Source organism: Miniopterus schreibersii (assembly GCF_964146895.1).
Source record: "Miniopterus schreibersii genome assembly, chromosome: 22".
In the NCBI taxonomy this organism is placed as follows: Eukaryota; Metazoa; Chordata; class Mammalia; order Chiroptera; family Miniopteridae; genus Miniopterus; species Miniopterus schreibersii.
Genome location: NC_138124.1, coordinates 14,554,574 through 14,580,018, shown reverse-complemented (window position 1 = coordinate 14,580,018; position 25,445 = coordinate 14,554,574). Strand labels below are relative to the sequence as shown.

General features: G+C 59.7%; 1 protein-coding gene across 5 annotated transcripts; it reads left to right on the top strand.

Annotated features, from left to right (window-relative positions):
• The first annotated feature begins 524 nt into the window (after nucleotides 1-524).
• RHCG (Rh family C glycoprotein) lies at nucleotides 525-13,032 on the top strand. 5 transcript variants are annotated; one of them, XR_013997924.1, is made up of 12 exons: nucleotides 567-803; nucleotides 5,059-5,245; nucleotides 6,062-6,212; nucleotides 7,287-7,434; nucleotides 8,059-8,225; nucleotides 8,796-8,933; nucleotides 9,051-9,187; nucleotides 9,512-9,636; nucleotides 9,804-9,877; nucleotides 10,656-10,749; nucleotides 11,595-11,682; nucleotides 11,795-12,220. XR_013997924.1 is itself a non-coding variant. In XM_081124498.1 (11 exons), the coding sequence occupies exons 1-10, from the start codon at nucleotides 617-619 to the stop codon at nucleotides 10,722-10,724; spliced, it is 1,383 nt and encodes a 460-aa protein (XP_080980624.1). In that variant the 5' UTR covers nucleotides 525-616; the 3' UTR covers nucleotides 10,725-10,749; nucleotides 11,795-13,012. The 5 variants fall into 5 exon arrangements, 4 of the variants coding, with proteins under 4 accessions (XP_080980624.1, XP_080980623.1, XP_080980626.1 ...); XM_081124498.1 differs by lacking the exon at nucleotides 11,595-11,682 and having other exon boundaries at nucleotides 525-803; nucleotides 11,795-13,012; XM_081124497.1 differs by having other exon boundaries at nucleotides 11,595-13,032.
• Nucleotides 13,033-25,445: the final 12,413 nt, after the last annotated feature.

Below are 25,445 nucleotides of genomic sequence, written 5' to 3'. Positions count from 1 at the left end.
CATGGAGACAGACGCCTCCTCTCTGGTCTGGGGCAGGTCCCCAGGCTCCCCTGGTGTTGCATGGACCCCCTCCCCTCCCCTCCCCTCCCCTCCCCTCCCCTCCCCTCCCCTCCCCTCCCCTCCCCTCCCCTCCCCTCCCCTCCCCTCCCCGTGTGAATTGTGTAACCAGAAAAAACAAGGGTGACATCGTCGTGATAGTGACGACGATGATGATGATGATGATTTATGAAACTGCTTCGGTTTTTTTGCTTTTTGCTGTGGATTCCGGTGGGAGGTCCCTGCGCCCAGGTCCGCGCGCCTTGGCCCCCACCCACCCACCCACTCACTGCCCCGCTCTGGTTGCCAACCCCTTTCCCAAAGCCGGCGCCTGGGGGGGGGGTTGGGGGCGCAGGACGAGGTGGGGGGCGCCTGGATGGAGAGGGAGCCGGGCTGCGGGTCCCCCCCCGGCCGGTAGGGCGCGCGCGCGCGCGCTCGGGCGCACCCGGCTCAGCCTCTCCGCGCCCGCCGCCCGCCGCCCCGCCCCTGCCCGGGTCTTATAAGGCCGTCGGCCGGGGAGCGCGGGATCGCGGCCGCAGCGCGCCCCGCCCCAGCCCCGCAGCCCCGCGGCCCCCGAGGCATGGCCTGGAACACCAACCTGCGCTGGCGCCTGCCGCTGGCCTGCCTGCTCCTGCAGGTGGCCATGGTGGTCCTCTTCGGCGTGTTCGTGCGCTACCAGCCCGACGCCGACCCCCACTGGGCCGAGGATCTGAAGCGCAGGAACCTCTCCAGCGACCTGGACAATGAGTTCTACTATCGCTACCCCAGTAAGTCCCGCCGCCCACCCCGCAGGCCCACCCGCGGCCCATCCCGGCCGGTCCCCTCGACTTGGCCCAGGGCTCAGGGCGAGCCAGGGAGGTGGAGATGCCACCCACAGCCTCTGCCCTGCCCCGCTCAGGCACTCGCCAGTGTCTGGGGAATCACGCTGCAGAAATGGCCAGGTGCCCACAAACTCCCTTTCCCCGCCCCAGAGGAAACCTCCCCTGGGTGAGCCCATCAGGTGCCATCAGAGACCCCCAGCCCCCCTGTCCCGGAGCCCTTCCTGCGTGATGTCCTCCAAAGACCCATCTTTAGTCACCAGCCCGCCGGTGACCCTGGCTCCCTTGTCCAGCTATGCCATGCTGTCCTTGTCAAGGGCCGCGGGGATGGCCCGCTGGCCTGCCAGTCCCCCCGCAGGGGCAGAGGTGTGTGTGGGACCTTGGCGCCACCTTCTCAGGCTGGGGGAGGGAGCAGGAGCACCCCCAGATTCTCAGGTGTCCAAATGCTGCGGTAAAGAGCATGTCATGGCTCTGCCATCCTCCGGGTGGGGTGGCTTTAGGCAAATGTCACCCGTGTGGAAACTCTGTCCTCACCCGCGGAATGAGAATAACAAATTGGACCTCCCTCCCTTCCCCGGGGACGGGTGAGGCTGGGGGGAGACGGTGCTGGGCATGGAACGCTCACTGGAAAACCAACCCAAGGGCACAAAACTGAAGGCTGTCGCCCTAGGACTCAGGAGCTGGGCAAACTGAGCCCCCCGGTCAAGCTTTCCCACCAGCAGAGGGCAGTGTAACCTGGACTTTGGAATTAAAGTCCATCACTAACTGGAGTGAGCCAGCTCCTTAACCAGTCTGAGCCTCAGTATGCTCATCTGTGAAGCGGGGATGTTATCTGAAGCGCAGGCTCTCTAGGAAGATGCGAGGTGGCAGGTGCCTGGCAGGGCACATCTCATGGCACGAAGTGAGGGGACAGTAAACGCCGGTATCGAGTTTTCCTCGTAAGGGAGTGAGTGCTCCGTCGTCGCTGAAGGTATTTAAGCGGAGGCTCAGCATCTCTTTAGAGATGTAGTGACCAAGGCATATCTCCCTGGATATTAGTTTCAACTCTTCTAGCATTTCACTTCCTTTGGGCCGTCTCCACTTACAAGGGCTTTTTGCATTGTAAATGCTGCCGGGCATGCCATTTATTTGTTTCTAGGTTGTGGTGCATGGAAGGGAAGTAAGAGATTTGCCCAAGGTTCTCAGCTGGTCAGTGCCACCTGCAGGGATGGAGCCATGCTCTCCCCTCCCCCACAGCCTACCTGCTTTTGCCAGGCCTGACCATGTCCCCAAGAGATTTTGCAGGGATGGCTTGGTTCTGGGAACGGCTCCGAGCTGTGGGAGAGATGGGCACAGAGCCTTGGCTAGCAGTCCTCCAAGGAAACAGTTTAGGCTGGGCTGTGCCCATGAAGCAGCAGGGAAGGACCCTCCCCAGCCCACCCGCGTGGGAAACTTTGTCTTCAGACTCTGGAGATTTCTGAGGATTATCCTGGGAGGAAAGTGAGCTAGGAATGGGCGGGGATGGTGGGAGTGACAAGAGCTGTGTTCTGGTGCCCCCTTTGGCAGCTCTCAGGATGGCAGCCAGCGTGCCACCCGGCCCCATCAGGGCCCGCAGGTTGACAGAGTGGGTTCTGGGCTGGGCCGCTCCAGTCACCCCAGGCTGGGGAAAGAGAGGGAAGGGAGGGCGTGTCTTACCAACTTCCGCTGACCTTCAGCAAACAAATCTGGTCAGTCCTGAAAGAGAAAAAGAAAAACAGTAGCTAATAGGAACGAGCAGTTGCTGAAGAGCCAGGCCCATGCCTGGTGAGCAAGGTCAGTGCTACCTGAGCTCGGTCACTACTCCCCATTTCACGGGCAAAGACACAGCACATCAGAGAGGTTGTGTCCTTGAAGGTCGTACAGTCTGGACCTTCACACCATTACTATTAAAAGCATTTGAGGCCCGGCTGGCATGGCTCAGTGGTTGAGCGTCAACCTATGATCCAGGAGGTCACGGTTCGATTCCCTATGATCCAGGAGGTCACGGTTCGATTCCCTATGATCCAGGAGGTCACGGTTCGATTCCCGGTCAGGGGACATGCCGAGGTTTCAGGCTCCATCCCCACCCAGTAGGAGAAGTGCAGGAGACAGCCGATCCATGACTCATCATGGATGTTTCTATTTCTCTCTCTTCCTCTCTCTGAAATCAGTAAAAACATATATATATATATATATATATATATATATATATATATATATATATATACATATATTTTAAACCAATTTAGGTAGCAGCAAACTTTATGAAACATAAATTAATAAACTGGTACATGTTGGTTATACTTTAGGACCAGTTTAGGAGATAAAGGGAGCAAGAGAATGAATTGGGGAGGTGCCCAAGGCAGGGGGAGAGCTGGTGTCTGTGTGCCTGAGGGCGGGGGAGAAGAGACAGCCCTAGAGAGGGGAGGGTACCCACGGAGACAGGGAGAAAGGCAGGCGACAGGGGGACAGGCGGGGGAGGCACTGGGAAGGGGAGGGCTCCCTGTTCCTGCTCTCAGGCTACAGGGAGAACCAAGGCAGCCCCGAAACTGCAAACACTTCCCCAGCAGGGTGCCCCCCCAAGTCCTCTTAACCTTGCTCCTGCCCCCATGGTTGCTCCATGCCCCCAGATAGCTGACACCCGACGTCTCCTCCAAAGGCCTCCCGCCTTCTGTGAGTCTGCCTTTTCCCAGGGTTCCTCCCACCTCCCAGGCAGGTCTCCCATTCTGACTCCCCCTCATTGTTTTTACTCTCTGACTCACAGCTCGATTTGCAGGCCTGCCCCACCTCAGACCCCAGCTCCCACCCGCACAGCCCGCCTCCACTCCCCCATGCAGCCCGGCTGGCCCCCCACCCTCCACTCCTGCCCCAGGTCATCTCAAACCCCCACAGGGCCAGCTCTAGACCCAGCACCTCCCTCCCAACCTCTTCCCGAGTCCCTGTGTTTGTCAACAGCTCCGCCATCCCACCAGCTCCCCTCCCTGTTTCTGGAATTACAGTCTGAATGTGTCACCTCCCTCTGTTTCACACCCCTCCTCCAGTCTGTCACCCAGCAGAATTCCTTCCCAAGAATAACCACTGCCAAGCTTGCTGCTCCCATGCATTAGCTCCGTGTCCCCACAACAGTCGGAAACGTGATAAACCACGAAACGCAGTGAGACACGAATCAGCCACACCCGCTGTGACACCCAAGCGGACCTGCTGTTGGTGTAAACTCACGCGGGTCTCCACACAGATGCTCAGAGCTCAGGGCTGGGTACTTTTTATTTTTTTTAAAATTGATTTCAGAGAGAGGAAGGGAGAGGGAGAGAGAGAGAAACATCAATGATGAGAGTCATGGATCGGCTGCCTCCTGCTCGCCCCCTGCTGGGGATCCATCCCACAACCCGGGCCTGTGCCCTGACCGGGAATCGAACCGCGATCGCCTGGTTCGTAGGCCGATGCTCAACCACTGAGCCACATCTGCCCGGCCGTGCTGTGTATTTTTGTAACTTTCTGCTTCTCAAAGCTCTTTGCCTTCCGGAAACCGAGAACCACACAATGTTAGTTCTGGGGGGACAGCTGAGATCACTCCGGTTCCCTCCCTTCTCAAAGCTCTTTGTTTTCCGGAAACCGAGAACCACACAATGTTAGTTCTGGGGGGACAGCTGAGATCACTCCGGCTCCCTCCCTTTAGTTTTACCATGGAGGGGGAAGTGGCTTGTCAAGGCCACACTGCGCGTTGGCAGGGGAGTTGGCTCAGAGCTCAGAATTGGAGTTACAACAAACAATGACACCTGAGCACCTGTGATGGGACAGTCGCTTTGCTAGGTGCTTGACCTACACGCCTGCAGGGAATCTGGGCAGCGTTTGCACGCACTGCAGAAGAAGGTGCCGAGGCCCAAGGGTGGTCAGTCACTGTCCAGAGTCGTCCACCCGGCAGATGCAGGAGTGGGGTCCGGATTCAGGTTGTCGGCGAGGCTGGGAGCTGCGCTTGCGGGGAGTGGGGGTGAGATGCGAAGTCGGGCCTCCTTCCTCCAGGTGTGCTTGGGGGGTCAGGGACCCCTGGCCCAGGTGAGCCCAAGGCCTCCGCAGTAACAGACGGAGAGGGCAAGGCCCCGGACCTGGGGTGCAATCCACAGCCCGGCCCCAGTTCCCAGAGCCCTGCACCCGGGCTGGAGGTGGAGACGGGGAGCCGCCCTCTCCCCTGGCTGCCCTCTCCCCGCAGGCTTCCAGGACGTGCACGTGATGATCTTCGTGGGCTTCGGCTTCCTCATGACCTTCCTGCAGCGCTATGGCTACAGCTCCGTGGGCTTCAACTTCCTGCTGGCGGCCTTCGGCATCCAGTGGGCGCTGCTCATGCAGGGCTGGTTTCACTCCTTCCACGACGGCTACATTCTCGTGGGCGTGGAGAAGTGAGCGCGGGGCGGGGCCTGGCGGAGGGGCGTGTCCAGGGGCGGGGTCTGAGCCCAGGTGGGGGCGGGGCCGGGGGGGTCTGAGCCAGGGGCGGGGCCTGGATGAAGGGCGGGGCCAGAGTGAGGGGCGGGTCTGGAGGTGGGGCCAGAGTGAGGGGTGGAGCCAGGCGGAGGGGCGGGGTCTGAGCCCAGGTGAGGGGCCCGGACTGGACAAAGGGGCGGGGTCAGGGTGAGGGGCGGGGCCTGAGCGAAGGGGCGGGTCCCGGGAGGTTTGACTGAGGGGCGGGGCCTGGGGGCAGGCCCTGGAGAGGGGGCGGGTCCAAGGTGTTTCCTGGACGAGGGGGCGGGTCCAGGTGGGTCTTGAGTGAGGGCAGGTCAGGGGCGGGGCCTGGCTGAGGGGTGGGACCTAGGGCGGGGCCTGAGTGGTGGGCGGGCCCGGCCTGGATGAGGGGCGGGGCTTAGTCCAGGGGGCGGGGTCCGAGCGAAGGGGCGGGCCCGAGGGCGGAGCTGGGGCTTTGGGGCTTGGAGCCCGTTCTTCATCGTCCAACCAGGAGACACGGGGCCTGTGACGGACAGCACGGGCGCCCCGCCCACACCCTCCGCTCCCCCATCAGCGAGCCTCCAGGACAGGAGGTCCAGCCATGCCCACGCGGTCCGCGTGCGGGACAAGGGCCTCCCTCCCCCTAAGTCCGAGGCTGCAGGGACACCTCAGTGTCTCCTTTCCAGGGGCTGGGACTGGGTCCTCCATCCTGACCCATGGAAACTGCCCTGAGAGACCGCAGCCCATGGGCCCCTCCCGGACCTGTCTCCCCACAGCCTCATCAACGCGGACTTCTGTGTGGGCTCCGTCTGCGTGGCCTTTGGGGCAAGTTTGGGCAAAGTCAGCCCTGTCCAGCTGCTCATCATGACTCTCTTCCAAGTGACCCTCTTCTCGGTGAATGAGTTCATCCTGCTGAGCCTGCTTGAGGTGAGCAGGGATCAGAATGGGGGTGAAGGTGGAGGGGACGCTTGGGGGGGTCAGCAGGGGGATGGAGAAAGGGCTGGGGAGACATGCCACCTGGATTCAGCTCCACCTTGGCAAGTCTCTTAACCTTCTGGACCCCAGTGTCTCCCTTCATCTCTAAGGGGGGCGCGGTTTATTGGGCATGCTTCAGGCCGCTTACCTCTGGGGGAGGCACAATTATCACCCCCATTTGACAGATGAGAAAGCTGAGACTCAGAGGGGTTAGGGGGCTCACCCAAGGTCACACAGCTAGTAGAGGCCGCACCCACCAGTTGTGTCAACAACTAGCTCCATGACCTTCGAGGACATGTTTACCGCTCTGGCTGATTTTCCCCCGTCTAGAGATTGTTCTGAGTGGAGGGAGGAAGAGGGGGCTGAAGAGAAGGGATGTGGGGGGACAGGGGAGGAAAGCTAAATCAGTCAGGCACCTGTTGCATGTCCTATGCTTTATACGAGCTGTCTAGTTTAACTCCCCAGACAGCCCTGCTAGGTCACTTCTTGAGACCTCTGACTTTGGGGGCAATGGGGAGAAGATGATGGGGGGAAGGGGCTCCCCCTCGTGGTGCCATGGGACATTAGCTGGGAGCTGGAGGGCAAGGAGTGTGACAGGACGCAGGGATGTGGGTCACCGCGGCCTGGATGGGTGGTGTCGAGCAGGAGTACTATGTATGAGGGGACACCCAGAGGGGACACCGGAGGGAAGGGGAAGAGCTCCCCGGAATTAAGACATGGTAGAAGCTAGTGGGAGACAAACTAGATGGGGGTTGCCCTGGGGGGTCTAGCTCTGCAAGCCTGGGTTTCCCCACCTGGGCTCGATCCCATCTGCTGGGTGAGGGTGACCTGGCATTTTGCCCACAGGCTTACAGCCTGGGTTTGGGGATCCCCATTTTCAACCCTTCCCAGCGGATTGGTCTGCGGAGGCCCCAGGCTCCGTTCCATAGCCCATAAAGTCAGACACAGCTGGACACTGTCTGTGTGTAGCATGGAGGGTGGGGGGAGAGACGGTGTCAGAGCCTGACAGGCCCCCTTGTGCCTAAGGTGAAGGACGCGGGGGGCTCCATGACCATCCACACATTCGGTGCCTACTTTGGGCTCACAGTGGCCTGGATCCTCTACCGACCCAACCTGTACCAGAGCAAGCAGAGGCAGAGTCCTGTGTACCACTCGGACCTCTTTGCCATGATCGGTGAGAGCTGCTATAAGGGTTGAGGGCTACCATGGCGACCGAGGGCCACCGTGATGGGTGAGGGTCATCATGAGGAGCTCAGGCCACCACGATGGTCACACTCACACTGATCCCCAGGCGGTCCAGTAGGTGGCTCCCAGTTCCCCTTGGGGGAAGGGCAGAGGGAGGTTCCCCAGAGAAACTTCCAGGATCCCTGATGCTTGGTCGGCCACCCTCTGTTTTCCCTAGGATGCCCAGGGGCAGACACAGTGGTACCCATTCCAGGGCTAGGGCAGTGTGTGCCACCCTACTTCCTGCGTCCATTCATTCCAGAAAACACAAATCAGCTACTCACTCTGGTCTCTTAAAACCTAGCTCTGCATTCGAGGAGCTCCACCAGATAACCTCCCTACAGTGGAGGCAAAGGCTCCCCCCGGTGGTGCTGTGGGAGCCGGGTGGGAGCGTAAGTGGGACTGAGGGAGTGAGCCAGGCGGGGCGGGAGGGCTTCAAGGAAGAGCCCCAGTGCGAATGGAGTAACCGGGGCGGGAAACGGCTGGGCATGGGAGTCCTTTAACATCTCTGGCGCTAAGGGACCCATCTAACACCTCTTCTCCCGGGCCCCCCCACCCTGTTTGGTCCTGCCAGGCACCCTCTTCCTGTGGATGTACTGGCCCAGCTTCAACTCAGCCGTGTCCAGTCACGGAGATGCCCAGCACCGAGCTGCCATCAACACCTACTGCTCCCTGGCAGCCTGCGTGCTGACCGCGGTGGCGCTGTCCAGCGCCCTACACAAGAAGGGCAAGCTGGACATGGTGAGCAGTGGGCCGGGGGGGGGGGGGGGAGGCAGCGGGGACCTGGGGAGAGGCACAGCTATGACCGCCTGTGCCCAGTGGGCACGAATCCCCATGCCCTGCCAGCAACTCTGTGAAAAAACTGAGGCTCAGTGAGAAATGATCTGTCCCAATTGCATCGCTGGCTTTCAGCAGAGCCCAGAACCAGACGCTCGGAGATTCCATGAGGCAGGTTGTTCTAGATGAGCCTGGGGCGCTGAACATCAGGCACGCAAACCCGACACACAGGGCACTCAGATATAAAGGCAACGAGCGGATATGCCGACAGGGCTCACCAGCGTGGACACACGTACACTGATCCGTGCACATGGAAAATGCCCCGAGTGCTGGTGTGCATGGCACGTGTGCAGAGAGCACAGGGGCGACTGGCCCGGGCTGGAGCCCTCTGTAGTCTCCCGCTGAGGGGCTCCCTGAGCCAGCCCCAGCTCCAGGCCCATGCACCGCGGGTCCACGTGGGCTCCGGGTCAGTGCCTCCAGGCCCCTCCTCCATGGGAGGCCTGACTCCCCGCCTGCTCTGCCCGCCCTGCCCAGGTGCACATCCAGAACGCCACGCTGGCCGGAGGGGTGGCCGTGGGCACCGCCGCCGAGATGATGCTCATGCCCTACGGCTCGCTCATTGTCGGCTTCATCTGCGGCATCGTCTCCACCCTGGGCTTTGTGTACCTGACGGTGAGGCCCCAAGCCCCAGACTAAGGGCTGGAGAATCCTGGGTCTCTCTACTTGGGGCTTCCAGAATCCTGGCCTCCCCACACCCCAGTCTTAGCAGCACCCATCTCCCCTCTCCAGCCATTCCTGGAGTCCCACCTACGGATCCAGGACACGTGTGGCATCCATAACCTGCATGGCATCCCGGGCATCATCGGCGGCATCGTGGGTGCCGTGACGGCGGCCTGCGCCAACAGTGAAATTTATGGACAGGAAGGGTACGTATGGAGGAGATGCGGGGGGGGGAGTTCCCTCCTTCCTCCTTCCCCTCTCCTCCCCGCTGCTCCTCTGGGGTCCAAGATTGTGTCTCCAACCTGGTCCTTCCCCAACTGGACTGTTTTTTCATGGGAGTCTCTCCCCATCCTCTGCCCTTTCACAAGAATCTGAGGCCATCTGATGTATCCGACGCCCCCATTTTGCAGATGGCAAGGCTGAGGCCCAGGGTTTGTTAAACACTAGTGCCCGCTCACATTTGTGGGGTGGCAGCAAATGGCTACTTGGCCTCCTGCGGGGCCCTGACCTGCCCCTTGTCTCCACCCCAGGCTTGCCCATGCCTTTAACGTGGAAGGTTTCAACGGTAACTGGTCCCCAAGCTTGCAGGGCTGTTTCCAGGCCGCAGGCATCTTCGTGTCCCTGGCCATGGCTCTGGTGGGCGGCGTCATTGTGGGTAAGTGGGAATGGCTGGTGCGGAGAAGGCGGGGCCAGGGGCCACCAGGGGTCCCTTTTCTCTGCCTACCAGGCCTTTGGACTGGAGACTGTCCCAGCTGAGGGAAAGGGCTGGGCAGGCAGAGAGGAAGTAGGTCCTGACCCCTTGTCACCTCCAACTTTCTTTAGGAGTCATTTTGAAATTACCAATCTGGGGACAAGCTGCTGATGAGAACTGCTTTGAGGATGCCATTTACTGGGAGGTGAGTCCCTTACGTAGACGGTCGCTCCAGGTTCTGTTTTGATCTGTATAATTTATTCTGAGTTCACACCTTTTCCCTGCTCTATGCCCTTCGGCAACACGTCATTTTGAGTAATATAATTCTGTGCGGGAGGAAGCGAGCTACCATCAGGCTGTCCCTTGTCTGTCTGTCTGTGTCCCCCCCTCCCCGCCCCTGCCTCTCGGTGGTTTACCTGGAAGGTGACTTCCCACAGGGTGGGGGTGAGGCCAAACCTTTGGGATTAAACCTAAGCCTTGAGGCCAAGGCCCGGCTGATCCTCAGTCCCTCCACTCAGCACAGCCTACTGCTCCCCCGCTTCCCCCCCCCCCACTTTTGGACCTGCCTGCAGCCCCGCGAGCTTACCCTGCTCCCTTGCCTCTCACCTGGCACACAACTTACTACACGCCTTTCAAACGTGGGTTCAGCAGCACCAGAATCCCCCCAGGCTGGGTTACCAGCCACTTGTGCGCGTTTACAACACCCGAATGCCCTCCCATTGCCTCTGGTGGGGCAAGGGCTCTGCCTGGGCCTGGCATTGCCCCAGCACCCTGGACAGTGGCGGTCGTGAAGCAGGCGGGTGACACAGTTTGAAGGACTGCCCTGCTCCTAGGCGCGCGATCTGCACGGTGCCCACTAGGTGCCGCCCGCTACACAGCATTTGCGGCTCCCGACTTGCCCAGGGACACCAGCCCAGCCCCAGGCAGGGGGCAGGGGACAGAGGACAGGGCCCTCCCAGCTGAGTGACCTCCTCTCTCTGCAGGTGCCGGAGGAGGAGAAGAACCACGCCTCGCATCCTGAGGACTCTACCCTCAAACCACCAGAACCTTAAAGCTCCCAAGGCAGGTCCGAAGCAGGTAAGCGTGAGCATGGCTTGCCAGTGGGGGGGGGGAGGTCATGGGCAGGTTCTCCCAATGGGGGGGCAGCCAGCCTTGGGAGTCAGATACCACCAGCAAAGGGGCAAACAGAAAGCATGAAGGAATGAGGGGGGTGAGCTTCCACCCCTCCTGCCTGGCGTCGGTGGGGGAGACGCTCAGAGTCAGACCGCGTGCGTGCTGGGCAGACAGACACGGGCATTAGACGGAAGGTGACCTGGCTTTGCTGCTTACTGATCGAGCGAGTGACTTTGAGGATCCCTTCTCCCCAGGGACTGAGTCTCATTTATAAAAGTGGAGAGGACAGGGCTAGCTCTGTTCAGTTGATCAACTCGAGCAAGACCCTTCCTTCCTTCCTCTCTTCTGTCAACTCACATTTCCTTGCCCCTCTGGGAATGCACCATGCCTCCTGCGTCTAACCCTCCAGAGACCCCTACAAAACAGGTGCAATTACTTCCCTCGCTCTATTTATTTATTTTTAAAATATATTTTTTATTGATTTCAGAGAGAGGGAGGGAGAGGGAGAGAGAGAGACATCCGTGATGAGAGTCATTGATGGGCTGCCTCCCGCACGCCCCCTGCTGGGGATCGAGAAGCCTGCAACCCGGGCATGTGTCCTGATAGGGAATCGAACCTGCAACCTCCTGGTTCATAGGTCGACCCTCAACCACTGAGCCACGCCGGCCGGGCACGTCCCTCCTTTAATAGGTCAGGGAATTACGGCTCAGAGAGGTTTGGGGTTTCAAGGTTCCACAGCTGGCGAGTGGAGGAACTGGGGTCTTTCTGGGTCATTGTCATTACTTTCACCATCACTGTTTGACCTCCAGGATGCCAGCGCTTGGAAAGAGCTGTGTCTGGGGCAAAAGTCTGAATGACGTGGCAGGAGAGGACACTGGGGCTTAAGGAGAGAGAAAAGTGAGGCCGTGACCGGTTGCTTCTAACGCTCACCCTACCCAGAGGGAAAGATGCCCGACGGGGCTGCCGCAGGACCTGACGGCGGCCCCTGCTCTCGGCTCTCTCCCTGCAGGCTCCACAGACGGCCCCGGTGCTCCAGAAGGAGCCAGTGCCGGCCGAGCTGGGTACCCAGGGGCAAGGGGAGCAGCACCCCGCCTGCTGGCAGAGCCCAGGGTGCCGCCACCCTCCCTCCCCCTCCATCCCAGGGGGCCTGCCTGAGAATGGAAGAGGCCAGCAGACAGAGTGGGCATCCAGGCCGGGCTCTGGCTGCAGGAGGTCTGCCCCCGGGGGTCTCAGTGGCTTCATCCTAAGAAGAGCGGGCAGGCTCGGGGGCTGGGCCTGGAAGTGGACCCGAGGCCTCCTAGGTGACAACTTGGCTGCCAGCCACCAACGGCTGGGCTCTCGGCCTGCACGCCCCATGCTCCCTGGTCCCCCAGACCTCTCTGTGCCTTATGCAGATGGCAGCCTCTGTGAATAAACATTCTAGCTGTTCTTTGTAAAACGGGTGCGGACACTGCAATGGTTTGAGGCAGAACAGGACCCAAGACACCTGGCTCCTGCCCCAGTCCTGACCTCCCACCCCAAGCTTCAAGGGCACTAGGGGGTGCAGGGGAGTAGGCAGGAAGGACTCTTTGGGGCCAATCTCCTTCCCCCACCATGCCTGTCTTCCTCCCTGCCAAGCCAGCCCCGCTTTCCCTCCACAGTAGAGGAAGGCTTCAAATCAGTTTAGATTTCCCATCACTTAATGAGTCCTGCCACCACCCTGGGCAAAGTAACACCCAGTCCCTGCCCTCGGGGGACTCGAAGTCTAACCGGGGGACCACCTGACACCCAGTATCTACCCTGAACTAGACAGGCCTTCAGTGCCCAGGCGGCTTCCCAGAGTGGGTCACGCGAGTAGGGTTTTGGAGGCTGAATAGGAGTTTACCAGAAGGCTGGCAAAGCGACAGCACGGGCAGAGATCCCGGGATGGGAATGCAGATCCTTTGAGGAGCAAAGACTCCAGAGAAAGAAGGGGTGATGGAAAGGGGAGACGGCCTGTCCTGCCTCCAAATCCCCCCCCCATCACAATTCACACACACACACACACACACACACTCGGGCCTTCATGCCCCTCGCGGGAGGAGAGGGGTGGAGAAAGGCGCTGAAATGCAACCTATTCATGCTCCCCGCGCAGGGAACACCCGTCATTTTCCATGCTGGGTAAAGACAAAAACCCTTTACAGCCTGTTTCTGGAACTTGTCAGCAGCTGCCAAGAGGAGCATGTTAATTAAACGTCGGCAAAGATGGAAGCCGGAGGCCCCGGCTCTAATTGGACAGTTTGCTTCGGGGATTGAAAAACATTGTGACAAAAGAGGAGGCGCGCGGGGCGCCGCGGGGGGCGCGCCGGGGAGGGGCCGCGCTTTGATTTGCGTTTCAGCCGACGCGCCTCCGGCCTCGCCGGGCACGCCCACCCGAGGGGGCGTGGGAGGGGTGCAGGGTGGGCGAGGTCCCCCAAGCCTGCATGCCAGGGCAGCTAGCAGGGCCCCCTCCCCCGGCCCACCCCAGGCAGTAACACTAGGCACAGCCGAGGACCAGGCTTTGGGGCAGGGACAGCCCCCCTCCAACATGATTACAGGATCTGAGTCTTGGGGGGCTGTGCAAGGAGGGCACCCAGGGCAGGAGTCGGGTAATCACCCCTGGGGGCAATGTTGAGGCTGCCCTGGGAAGCCCTCCAGAGGGAGAGACCCGGATCTGGGCCCCGGCTGCCCAAACTCTCTCTGGGCTGCTTGATCAGGGAGCTGAGATCTGGAAAATGCTAGCGACTGGCAGGCTTGTCTTGGCAAACGTGCTGTAAAGGTCCTCACGGAGGTCCTGGCAGAGCTTGGAGTTGCCAGCAGGGCTGCAGGGGGGCACCCGAGACTGTGTGTCCCCCCCGTCTGCATGTTGGACGGCTGTATCCCTGACTCGCAGAGGACGTGCTGGGTACCACGCTGAGCGCCTCACCAGCCCGGTGACGGAACCTCCCAGCCACCCTGAGGGAGCCGGAGCATTCGTACGCACTCATGTCACAGGCCCAGAGAAAACAATAACAGTCTGAGGTCACAGTGTTATTCGGGGTGGCTCCAGGGGGAGCCCAGACCCCTCTGATTCCAGCGTCTGAACCTGGGCTCCCTGCTCCCTGCTCTCTGGTTTGCAGCCCAGCCAGGAGAGGGGGGTCCTGAGGCCAAAAAGAGAGGGTTCCTAAGTGCAGAAGCCCTCCTCAGGGCCTCCAGGGGGTGCAGCCGGCTGGGGGTCCCTTGCATCTCCTGGGCTGGGGGTGCTTAGCTAGCAGGGGCAGAGCTCCCTCTTCTGCCCCCTTGTGTGTTGGCCCCAGAGTTGCCCCCCGCCCCACTGGCATCCTGAGCTTTTCCCCAGGAGGGCCCTGCTCATTCGGGGTGGGAGGCCAGGCTGGGGCCCTTGAGAGCCAGAAGCGAGCATGGGAAAGGGGGCCACTGCGGCTGAGCCCCGGGGATTAAGAGCTACAAAGTAGATGAAGATGGCTGAGGCCATTGATGGCGGCCCCCAGGAGCTGAGTTCCCAGGGGGGGGTGGCCCGAGCAGCCTGTGCCTGAGCTGCGTCCAGGTTGCCTGCGGGACCTAATCCCCTGGGAGCTGCAGGCGGAGGAGCCCCAGAAAAATACAAAAAAAATACAGCTGTTGTGGGGAGAGGGCTGCCCAAGATGGGGTGGGGTGGCTGGGCCTGGATGCTCAAGTGGCGGCTCTGAGGCCAGCTGGGTGATGGGGAGGTGTGCCCACGGGGTTGGGTGTGAATCTGTGCCCCTGGCCTGGGTGGTGGGTCTCCGTGGGATACTCTGAGGGTAGGTGACCCAGGGTGCTAGGGGCCCCCTGCATGTGTCTGAAGTTTAGAGACCTGAGGGCAGCGACTAGGACCACTCAGAGGTCCCTGGCTTGTGGAGGAAAGAGGCAGAGCCTCCAGCTGCAGGCCCAGTGGGTGCTGTGCGTGCTCGTGTGTGTGTGTGTGTGTGTGTGTGTGTGTATGTGTGTGTGTGTACTCACTCTGGTGCACGCACCATCCAGCAGGGTGCTTGAGAACGGCCCTTCAGAGCCGGCTGGAGGGGCTCTGCAAATTGTAATCAGATTAAGGGGGCCAATCACTTAGGGCTCTTGAAAAGGCCACAAGACTTTCTAATCAGCCCGGGGCGCCTGGCCCACAAAGCCCGCGAGGAGCTCCGCGGGAGCAGCCCGCCGGGGGGCCCTGGGGTGGGGGCTGCTCTCCTCCCTCTCTGTCTCTCGTAATTATGTCAATTTGCTAGCCAAATTGTTTGCTCGAGTGGACAGGGGGGCTGGTGCCCCATTCATGTGGTAATGTGAGAACCGCAGGCCTCCCGGCTGGGAAAACTAGAGGTACTGGGACCCTTCTCCCTGGAGCAGGCAGGCCAGGGAGTGGGGCGCCTGGGCCTGGGGAATCCTCCCCCCAGTGTAAGGCTTTTTTTTCCATGATTTCCAGAAAGTTCCAGCTTGGGTTGTGCTCTGGGATGTCCTTTGGGGCCTGTCAAGATGAAGGATGGGAAGAGAGGACAGGCTCCTTCAGGGTGAAGGCAGCAACTCTCTGTCCCCAGGCCTGGTCCCCCCAGGCTTGAACAATTTGGGAGCAGCTTGGGAGGTGCCCAAGTGATGGGGTCCTGAAGGGGAGAGTCACAGCCTGCAGGGACTCGGGGATGTGCGGAGGCCGGAGAAAGTTCTCAGCAGTTTACTGAGCCTCTCCGTGGGCACCAGCCCCTGCGACACTGGACTTTGTACACAGCAAGCAGCTCGCAAAACCTGACAGCAACCCGGGGAGGCAGGTCCTGGGCCTCTCAATTGCACAGACGACGAAAGTGAGTCTCAGAGGAGCCGAGTGACTTGCCCAAGGACACACAGCCAGCCGCTGGCGAGGAGCAGAAACGGGAGCCCAGCTCTCTCTGATCCCCTGCCCCCTCTGCCCACCCCTTCCTCCAGGCAGCAACCGGGGACCCGACCGTCGACCCAGGTGTGTATGAGGCCCGGAGTATTTCTAGTAGAGTCTCTAAATGGATGGTTCTCAAAGTGTGGTCAGGACCAGGAGCACTGCCATCACTCGGCAACTTGTTAAAAATGCACAATCCTGGGGTCCTTCCTCCCCCTGCCTACTGAGTCAGACACGGAGCTGGCAGTCTCTCCTGGGCCCAACCCAGTTTGAGGCCTGCCCCTCTAAGTTATTTAACCATTCCCCTGGGGATGGACTTTCTACGTGTTTCCAATTTTTTGTGGCCAGTGTGGCTCAGTTGGCTGCACCGAAAGGTCACCGGTTCGATTCCCAATCAGGGAACTGGCCCAGGTTGTGGGCTCGGTCCCCTGTAGTCCGTGGTTACGGGAGGCAACCAGTTGGTGTTTCTCTCTCACATCGACGTTTCTCTCCCTCTCCCTTCCTCTCTTTCTAAAATAAATTAAAATATTTTAAAAATAAACAAACCAACCAAAAAAGTCCCCTACCATACGTCCCTTTATCTGTGTGTTTGAGCCCCGTGAGAACATGTCTTCACTCTCGAAATTTTCTTGGCTAACTTTCCACGTTTGCTCTTTCCAACGAACTTTAGAATCGGCACCTAAATTCCGTCTCGATGGCACTGCGCTGTCTATGTGTTTTAATTTAGGAAGGATTGACATCTTGACAGTGTCGGGTTTTCCCATCAAATATTGAAATGCTACAGGGTTTTAGGTATAATTCGCATAATTACGTATAATTTAGGCAAGCTTTGCTATGATCCCAAATACAACCGCTGCAGGAGATATTAAAATGGTCTCCTCCTCGCCCCGAATTTTATGAAACTAAGAACATAATTGCAAAGGGTCAAGCTTATTCTTTTTGGGATAGTCTTTCTTTCTTCTTAAGTATATTTTTATTGATTTCACAGAGAGGAAGGGAGAGGGAGAGAGAGAGAAACATCAATGATGAGAGTCATTGATCGGCTGCCTCCTGCTCGCCCCCTACTGGGGATCGGGGAGCCCGCAACCCGGGCCTGTGCCCTGATCGGTAATCGAACCTCGATCTCCTGGATCCTAGGTCAATGCTCAACCACTGAGCCACACCAGCTGGGCTCTTTTTTCTTTTTAAATTGATTTTTTGGGAAGAGAGAGAGAAACATCAATCTGTTGCTCCACTTAGTTATGCATCACTGGTTGATTCCTGTATGTGCCCTGACCGCGGGTTGAACCCGCAACCTTGGCGTATCGGGACGATGCTCTAACCCACTGAGCTGCCGGCCCTTAGGAGACTGACAGCTTCTCCTTCCTGTCTCTTGGGACACCTGCCCTAGGAACCCAGCTGCCATGCCAGGGGATGTCCAAGCAAGGAGCCACGGGGCCCTGGGCCCACAGCCGGCACCCCCAGCCGTGTGCACGAGCCCTCTTAGCAATGCACCCCCCAGCCCCACTTGGGCTGCCCGGTGACACCACGTGGAGCAGAGACAAGGGGTCCCCACTCATTTCTGCCCCAACTGCAGATTGTCAAGCAAAACAAATGGCTGCTGCTGCTTTGAAGGGTTGGGGTGGTTTGGTATCAATAGAGAACTGGGCTGTGGTGCCACCCATTTTGACGCCTAAAGCAATCAGCGATGTGGGGACTGACGGGGATTTCTGTGAGTGACGGAGGTAAACCTTCCAGAACCCTCCCAGGGAGGCTGGGGCTGGGGCTAGAGCTGCAGACCCTCCTCCTAGAAAAGAGGCCCTGGGCGTGGATTTGCATGTGATGCGAGAGAGAGAGTCACATGCCCTCCCCCTGGAGGCCAAGGGCCCCAGACCAAGAGCCCCTCCTGAGCCCCAAGTTTCCCTCTTCTGCCTCAACCAGCCGAGCCTGGGTTCAGGGGGTCCCACCTGCTCAGACCTGGCTGCCCAGGGCCACCCTGTCTCTGGGAGAGCTGGACTCTCCCACCCCGGAGGCTGGCAGGAGGGGTCGGGCTGGCGCTGGATCAGCATGCGGCGCCCCGGGAGGTACAGGGCCACCAGGAGGCCTCTGTGTGCAGCCTTTGTCGGGGCCCTGGGGGTCCTGGGGACCCAGGGGACAGCCCAGGCGGCTCCTCGGCTCGTACACTTTGACTGCCAGATGAAAGGGGGCGATGCCATAAAGAGGCTGCCCGGCTGGGGCCCCGCGAGCGTGGGGCGCTTTGTGTCCCTCCAGACGGAGGTACAGACGTCTGTGAAACGTCAATTACAGCTGAATAAAGACGTCTGCTTGGTCCAGACGCGCCTCCTTTCAGCCGGGGAGGTGTTTCCAGGCCCGGCCTGGGATGCCTTTGGTGGCCTAATTCGGGTGATTGTGACTCTCTCCATAAGGGGGCCCTGGCTTTCATCACTCCTGGGGAAGATGGGAAGGGGTGGGGTTGGTCTGACACCCCCCCCTTCGTCCAGGAATGCGGGTGGGGCTGGGGGGGGGGTGAGAGAAAGGAGCGACTCACCTCCCTTCCTTTCTCCCCCAGGCTGGGCCAGGCATGGGGATGGGAAGGAGGCAATCCGGGAGCCACTCGACCCCCTGAATCAGCCAGGCCTCCTTCCCAGACCTGGTTGGCCACACAGGTCTCGGTGTGGCCAGCAGTGCACCAGACCGTTCAGCCTTCCCAGCCTGGGGCACCTGGTGGCCCTGTTCACGCCTGGGTCTGTTTTCTCTCTCCTGCCTTTTCCTCTGGGACAGTTTCTGAGGGGACGCTCCCTGTGACCAGCATCACCACCTCATGCACACACACTCAAAGCCGTTTGGAAACACAGAGCGGGGCCCTGAAGGAGTATGCGTGTCTCCCCAGGTTTGCTCGTTGGACGAATCTGAGCACCCGAGATGGGCCTGGCCTAAGTGGTGGATATGGGATATGTCATCTTGGCCAAGTCCCCGCACCCCTGGGCCCTAGCGTCCTCTAGAGTAAGAGGAGGGGTGCGGACATGGGGGTTTTCAAGACCCCTCCCAGCTCTGACCAGACTTATTTCAAAATCATGTTGCCAGTCCGCGTCTGTATCAAAGGGAGGAGAGGCTTGGAAACGGCTGTGGGCTGCTAAATGCTGGCCCTTGTTTGCAAGGATGTCTCTTTTTTTCTTTATTGATTTCAGAGAGAGGAAGGGAGAGGGAGAGAGAGAGAAACATCAACCATGAGAGTCATTGATCGGCTGCCTCCTGCTCGCCCCCTGCTGGGGATCGTGGAGCCTGCACCCCGGGCCTGTGCCCTGACCAGGAATCGAACCCTGACCTCCTGGATCCTAGGTCAATGCTCAACCGCTGAGCCACACCGGCCAGGCTGCAAGGATGTCTTAAAGATGATCGAGCCACAGAGCCCGCTGCGGGCTGGAGCTGTGCGTGTGCCCGCCTGTGTGTCCAGCAGACAGCCCCGGGGCCTCCCACCCACCAAGTAGGAGTCAGTGGGACCTGGGTTTGGGATCAGCTCGACCTTCTTTGAAATCCTGCTGGGCCCGCTCACTCATTTTGTGAAATTGCACCTTCTGTCCACCCCTTTGTAGAAATGAGGCTCCTGCACACTTCCCCCCAGGTGGCTACTGTGGCCATGGAAAGAGATCTTATTACTATAAGTGCTGGGTGCGTAGAAAGTGCTCAACAGACAAACATTATCTGTGTTTCCAGGAGTTTCCGAGAACCAGGGGCCTCGCCGGTGCCCCTCCCACCCCGCCCCTGGGGCCAGGCCACTGGCAAGTGTGTGGCACAGAACAGGGGCCCTGGGCTCTCTCTCCACGCCGGCGTCTGGACAGGCCAGGAGGCAGCCGAGGACGAGTGACAGCTGGGAAGGTTTAATTGCTCCTCGGTGGCTTGGGAGCTGCCTCCCTCCCTTGCCAGCGATCTGCATTTCAATGTGCAAAGAGTGGAAACTAGGATGCTGCTCAAAGGGGTTACAATGATTAATCATTTAAAAAGCAAGATCTTAATTACAGGCCGCAATTTTTGCTATTTAAGGAGTCCATTAGTTGCCACAAAGAAGAAGAAAAAAAATTATCACAGGTTATTCGCTTCCAAAAGTAGAGGGGGGGGGACATGGGAGGGGGAGAGTCAGCTGCTGCTCAGAGATGGGGGGGGAGGCAGGGTCCCACCCCAGAAGAGGCCTGGGCAGGAGCACGTTGGGCGCTGGCCATGGTGCTAGAGGGGACCAACAAGGAGGCTTCTCAGGGGTCTGGGGCTGGTGCAGGGAGGCGGTGCCAGAGCAGGAACTCGTTGCCCTCTCTCTCCCCAGCTCTGGGCCTGGTTGGAATCCCACCTGTGGGTGCCCCTGGAGGCCTCCTCCTGGGCCTGGCAGCTGGTGGTCAGCTCCTCCCTCCATCCCAATGACCCCTGACCCCACCCTGCTCAGGATGTGGGGTTAATTGCCAGGCCCTCCCCTCTGACCCCTCTGTGGGTTTTAGTCTTGTCCGGTCTCTCAGGCCCCAGGGTGTACAAAGGGGACCGGGGGTAGGGGTGGGGGAGTGTTAGGAGTGAGATTAAAAAAAAAAACAACAACAAACAAAAAAAGCCCAGCCCTCTTTAGTGGATTAATTTACTGATCCTCCTGGGGGCAAAAGAACAAGAGCCTGTGGCCTCAGAGGCTTCTGTGGTGAGAGATCTGGAGGCCTCCCTCCACCTGGAGGCCTGGGCACAATCCCGCCACGGAGGAGGGCACCCTGCCCGCCCCATGGGCCCGATCGATCTGTGGCTCCCAGCCACCTCCTGGGCCCTGGCTGGCAGCTCCCGAATCCCAGAAAAGAGCCCAGCAACACAGGGGCGCCTGGAGCGCAGGGCCGGCTATTTTGAATTCAAACCCATATTGTGAGCCTGTGGCTTGGGTCTCCTCGCACCGTCCCCCAGAAATCCCTGGGATTACCCTTGAACTGATTTAGCCGCCTGCCTTCTGGGGGCCTGAATGTTAGAACAGAAGAGCCTGAGGCGTGCGCTCCCCCCCCCCACACACACAGGCATTTAATCCATCTGGCAGGAGGGACTGTTTATAGAAGGGATCTTATTTTGTTCCCAGCGTTAAGCAGGCTTGGCAGGGAACACACCTTTTCCCTCTGGGTCGGCTGGTAAACGCTTGTCTCAAGCCTTGGGCCGTAGCAGCAGCTCACACTGACCAGTTTGATTCGTCCGAGTTATTGACTTGGATGGTGAGCGTGATGTCAGGCTCACTACCGGTGTGGCTCAGTGGTTGAGCACCAACCTAAGATCCAGGAGATCTCGGTTCGATTCCAGGTCAGGGCGCATGCCCCGGTTGCAGGCTCCTCGATCCCCAGCAGGGGGCGAGCAAGAGGCAGACGATCCATGATTCTCATCATTGATGTTTTTCTCTCTCTCCCTCTCCCTTCCCCTCAATTAAAAAAAATACACATAAAAAAAATAATAACCAGACTGATTTCCTGGTGACTCTCCCCTGGCCCCTGCCTCAAGGCATCCTCACACCCCCACCACCATCCCCCAGAGAGGAGAGGGTGTCTGTCTCTTTAATTGTCAGTTTCGGGGGGGGGGGGAAGGGGAGGGAGCACACAGTCCCGCCCCCCCAATGCCGATTAATTGCAGGGTGAGGCACCCAAAACAGGTTGGACCACAGTAATGAGCAGCTTTTAGCTTGTCACTCTCCTGACACTCTTTACTTCGACCAGGAAACGGCAAATGTGATGAAAATGAGAACTTTGTTATCTGTTTGTCATTTCCCAGGAGACCGAGACGTGGGGCTGGAGCGTGGAGAGGAAGGCCTGGCACCCGAAGCCACCTCTGCAGGTGGTGCTCAGACGGCAGGTGACTGCGGATCACAGCCCAGGGCCTGGCCGCCGGCCGCACCTCCACGCACGTCACCTACCCAGGTCCCTCATGGGCCGCAGGGGATGGAGACCCTGCCCTGCCTGCCTTCGAGACCTGCCGAATGCCCATGCCTGGGAAAGTGCTCCAACCTTAGGGGGCCCTGGAGGTTTGGGGTGCTAGCATCCTCTCTCCTGACAAGCAAGGCCTGCGTCTGTCCCAGCTGCCGGCCTAGACAGTCTTGTGTGAATTTAGGGGCAGCCAGGGGTTGGGGCCATCTCTGGCTGGCTGCCTCCCTCCTGCCTGCCTCATCCCCACAGCTGTGGCTGCACTCCCACCTCTGCCCCGGGCTTTTGTCAAAGCTGAATTCATGTGACATCTCAGAGGGAGGGCTCCCGGGTGGGCGGACAGATGGGAGGGGAGGCTCCGGGCCCCCTACTGGTGCACTCCCAGGATGCTCCCTGCAGGGTCCTGGCCTCGAAGTCTGCCGCCCTCTTTCCTGAAGGGTGGTTAGAAGCATGGTCTTGGGGGTCAGAGACCAGAAGTCTTGAATTCCACGTATGAACCGTGAGACCTTGAGAAAGTCATGGACTTCTCTCCACCGTCGGACATGGTGACACTGAAAGCCATAATGTGGGCACAGGGCTGAACACACCTGTAGCATATAAAGGGCTTAAAGGGGGGGGGGGGAAGAAGCCCCTTCCTGCATCTCTTCCCTCCTCCCTCCTTTGGCACAAGGACCTGCAGACATGCCCTCCTGCCCACTCCCTGGCCTTGCCCCGCTTTCCAGCTGCCTCTCAGGGTGGCTCACGCTCAGCGCTCCCTAAACTGCCCGCATGTCAGCAGATCCTCGAAAAATGCTTTGCAGCAGGTGCATGGAGCACACGGCACCTTCCCGGAGTCTCCCCCCAGCATTTAGTGTGGACGCCGCTTGCCCTGTGTCCAGGGATGGGCACTGGAGTAGCAGCGAGCCGGTGGCCTGTGTGAATGGCCGGGTCCCCGGGGGGCGGGGGAGCTGTGGGCTGGATGAACAGGTCCTGGGTCCAGAAGAAGTGGAGGGTCTGGGTCTCCGGCTGCCTGGGAGGGGCCGGAGGCTGCGTTCCTGGGGAGCCTGGGAAACCCTCTCCCTGCCTGGCCACAGGCGGGGGTGGGAAGTCAGGGCCACGGGGGGCTTTGTATCCTGCACAATCGCAGCCGCTCTTCTGGATAAAGGGGCAGACAAAGGGGCCTTCGGAAGTGGCCACGCTGCTCAGCACCCGGGGAGGCCCCAGGAAGCCAGCTCCCCCTGGCCGCCCACCCAGGCGTCCTCTCAACACCCCGCCACGAGGGGCCAGCTGGGCTGCAGCCACTCCGGGCCTGGGCAGCTGTGCTGAGAGTTAATGAAAACAGGGAGAACACCCCCCCAGCTGGCCCCCGGAAAGCACCAGCAGAGCCCCCCGCCCAGGCCGGGGCAGGTGGGGGAGCTAGAATGCTGCTCTCTTATTTCCCAGGAGGGCAAAAGGAACTGCCCGCAGATGAGGGCGGGTTTCCCAAAGGCCTCAGGCATCTATCTGGTGAGGGATTGACTTCCTAAGAGGTGGCTGGTCCCCAAACAGGGGGCAGCTCAGGAGACTTAGATGCATCCCCCCCATACACACAACTGGCCAATCACATCAACAAGATCCATGTCCTTAGCCAACTGAGATGCCAGATGGAACCTCACCCAAGGGACCTGGCACCGTGGAAAGCACCCAGGAAGTGCCCAGACTTGGGAGACAGCACGCTTAGGTGCTACAGCTCTGGCCGGGTGACCTCAGCAGCTTCCTGACACCCCAAGCTACAGTGTCTTCAGCACTAAGCGACGCTTGTATGGAAACCATGGGCCTTACGCGGGACGGTGGCCGTCAGGCCCCTGACACAGGTTGTACTCTCTACAAACTGCAGCTGCATCTCTCAGGCCCTGTTTGAACAGGGGGGTGGGGTGGGGGGGTGTCATTGGCTCTAAATTAGTCTGAGCACCAAAAGCAGTGCTCAGATTAAGGCTTCTGAGCTCAGAGCCTGGTCTTGGCCCCTGACTGCGGGCACCTCTGGGTCCCAGCCCACCCTGGGAGCAGGGAGTCTGCAGGGCCCCCACGAGCAGCAGACGGAAGGCCCCGTCGGCTGAGGTGGGGGGAGGCTGGGATAATGCCCCCTTTTGCTAGCACCGAGCAGAGCCTGCCAGGGCCCTGGCTTCTGAATGCCCATTGCAGCCACACACTGGGCGCTGTGTCCCAGGCAGCCGGGTGCCAGGCCCGCTCCCTCCTGCCTCTGATCCCAGGGCCTGGCTCAGCGCCTCCAGCCCCCACTGCACCCCCTACCTATTCATGAGGGGCTCTGAAGACCTTCCACAGGGCTCTTCCTGTGGCCTTGAAAGGGGCTCGCATTGAGCCCTCAAAGGGCTGCGTTTGGAGGGAGGGAGGAAGGGAGGAAGGATCGAAGGTAACGGAACTGAGATCCAAAGAGGTGACTGACAAGCCAGGGGAGGGGCGCAGAGGGGTCCCCAGGGCCCGGCTCAGGACTGCAGTGCCCTGTTCTCCAAGGCCATTTGCTCTAAGGACTTACATTCCCAGCTCCATGTGAGGGGTGAACCAGCAAGGTCACCGGGAGAGAGCTTGGTCGCTGCTGTGCACTCCTGACAGTCAAGTGTGTGTGTGAGGGTGTCAGTGGACAGCTGCAGGGCTAGCGGGGACTTTGGGAGGACTGGCAATCACTAGGAAGGCAGCCTCAGACATTCTGTTGTATGCGTTTTTAGGAAAAACCTGAGCCTAGAATCTAATCCCACTTTATGTATAAACAGAAAGGTACTTTTTGCACAGGGCGCCCCCCTAAAGATGTATACACACTTTAACAGCCGGTAGCTCAATTTTGAAAATGAAATGTATTTTATTTTATTTCTTTAATTTTAAAAAATATGTGTTTATTGATTTCAGAGAGAGGAAGGGAGAGCGAGAGAGAGAGAAACATCAATGATGAGAGAGTCATGGATCGGCTGCCTCCTGCTCGCCCCCGAATGGGGATCGAGGAGCCCGCAACCCGGGCATATGCCCTGACCGGGAATCGAACCTATAACCTCCTGGTTCATGGGTCTATGTTCAACCACTGAGCCACCCTGGCTGGGCAGCACCTCCCTAGAAATGGACCCAAAATGCAGCAAAGGGCGAATGGGAAGCTACCCCAAGGAGAACCCCTCCTCCGCATGGATCTCGGGGTGGCGTGGCCAAAAACCACAGGCCTTGTGAAAACCTCTCCTTCATGAGGCTCTTTCCTGGCCTAATTGTCGCCATGGCAATGACCCCTAGCGGCCGTCTTTAATTAACTTGGAATCGGAGTCCCCCAACCAGCTCCTCCAGGAAACTGCCCACCAGCCCGGGGGCAGTCACACGGCCCCTGGCGCACGCAGGTGATGGCGCAGAAAATTCCCAGCCCCAGTTGTCCCCATTCTCAGATTCTGAGAGCGACTGGCAATAACAACAACATCGACGGCGATAATAGTAGTGAGAGGAGACCCTGTGCTGAGCGCTCCGCACGTTGTCACCTTCACAGTCTGGCCGGGAGGAGGCGCACGCGCTCCCTTTGGAGACCTCGGTGGCCTCCCTCGCCAGGGCAGGTGGCAATGCCAGGCGCCGCCACACGGGGCCGCTGTGAGCGCGGAGGAGCCCGCCACCTCGGGCGTGGGGACACCTACGGGAGGGGCTGCCCCGGAGCTGCCCCCTTCAAATAGTTGCTGTCGCAGTTTCTGACTTTATGGCCCTGACTTTGGAGAGTTAAACACGCAGGGGGAAGGGGCTGTTGGCACCTAATGGCCACGTGTTTCCCACGCAGACCCTGTCGCAGGGCCCCTGCGTGTCACGTCTCTGGAGACACGCGCAGCTTCTCCAAAAGCTGGACAGTCGGTGTCAGTTATTCCTGCCCCGTCTGTCCGGGGAGGGGTGGCTGGAGCTCGTGCTCAGCA

Coding starts and splice junctions, on each gene's coding strand:
- RHCG (XM_081124497.1), top strand. CDS start 617: ATGGCCTGGAACACCAACCTGCGCTGGCGCCTGCCGCTGGCCTGCCTG. Junction 8,934..9,050: donor TGGGCTTTGTGTACCTGACG/GTGAGGCCCCAA, acceptor TCCCCTCTCCAG/CCATTCCTGGAGTCCCACCT. Junction 9,878..10,655: donor AGGATGCCATTTACTGGGAG/GTGAGTCCCTTA, acceptor CTCTCTCTGCAG/GTGCCGGAGGAGGAGAAGAA.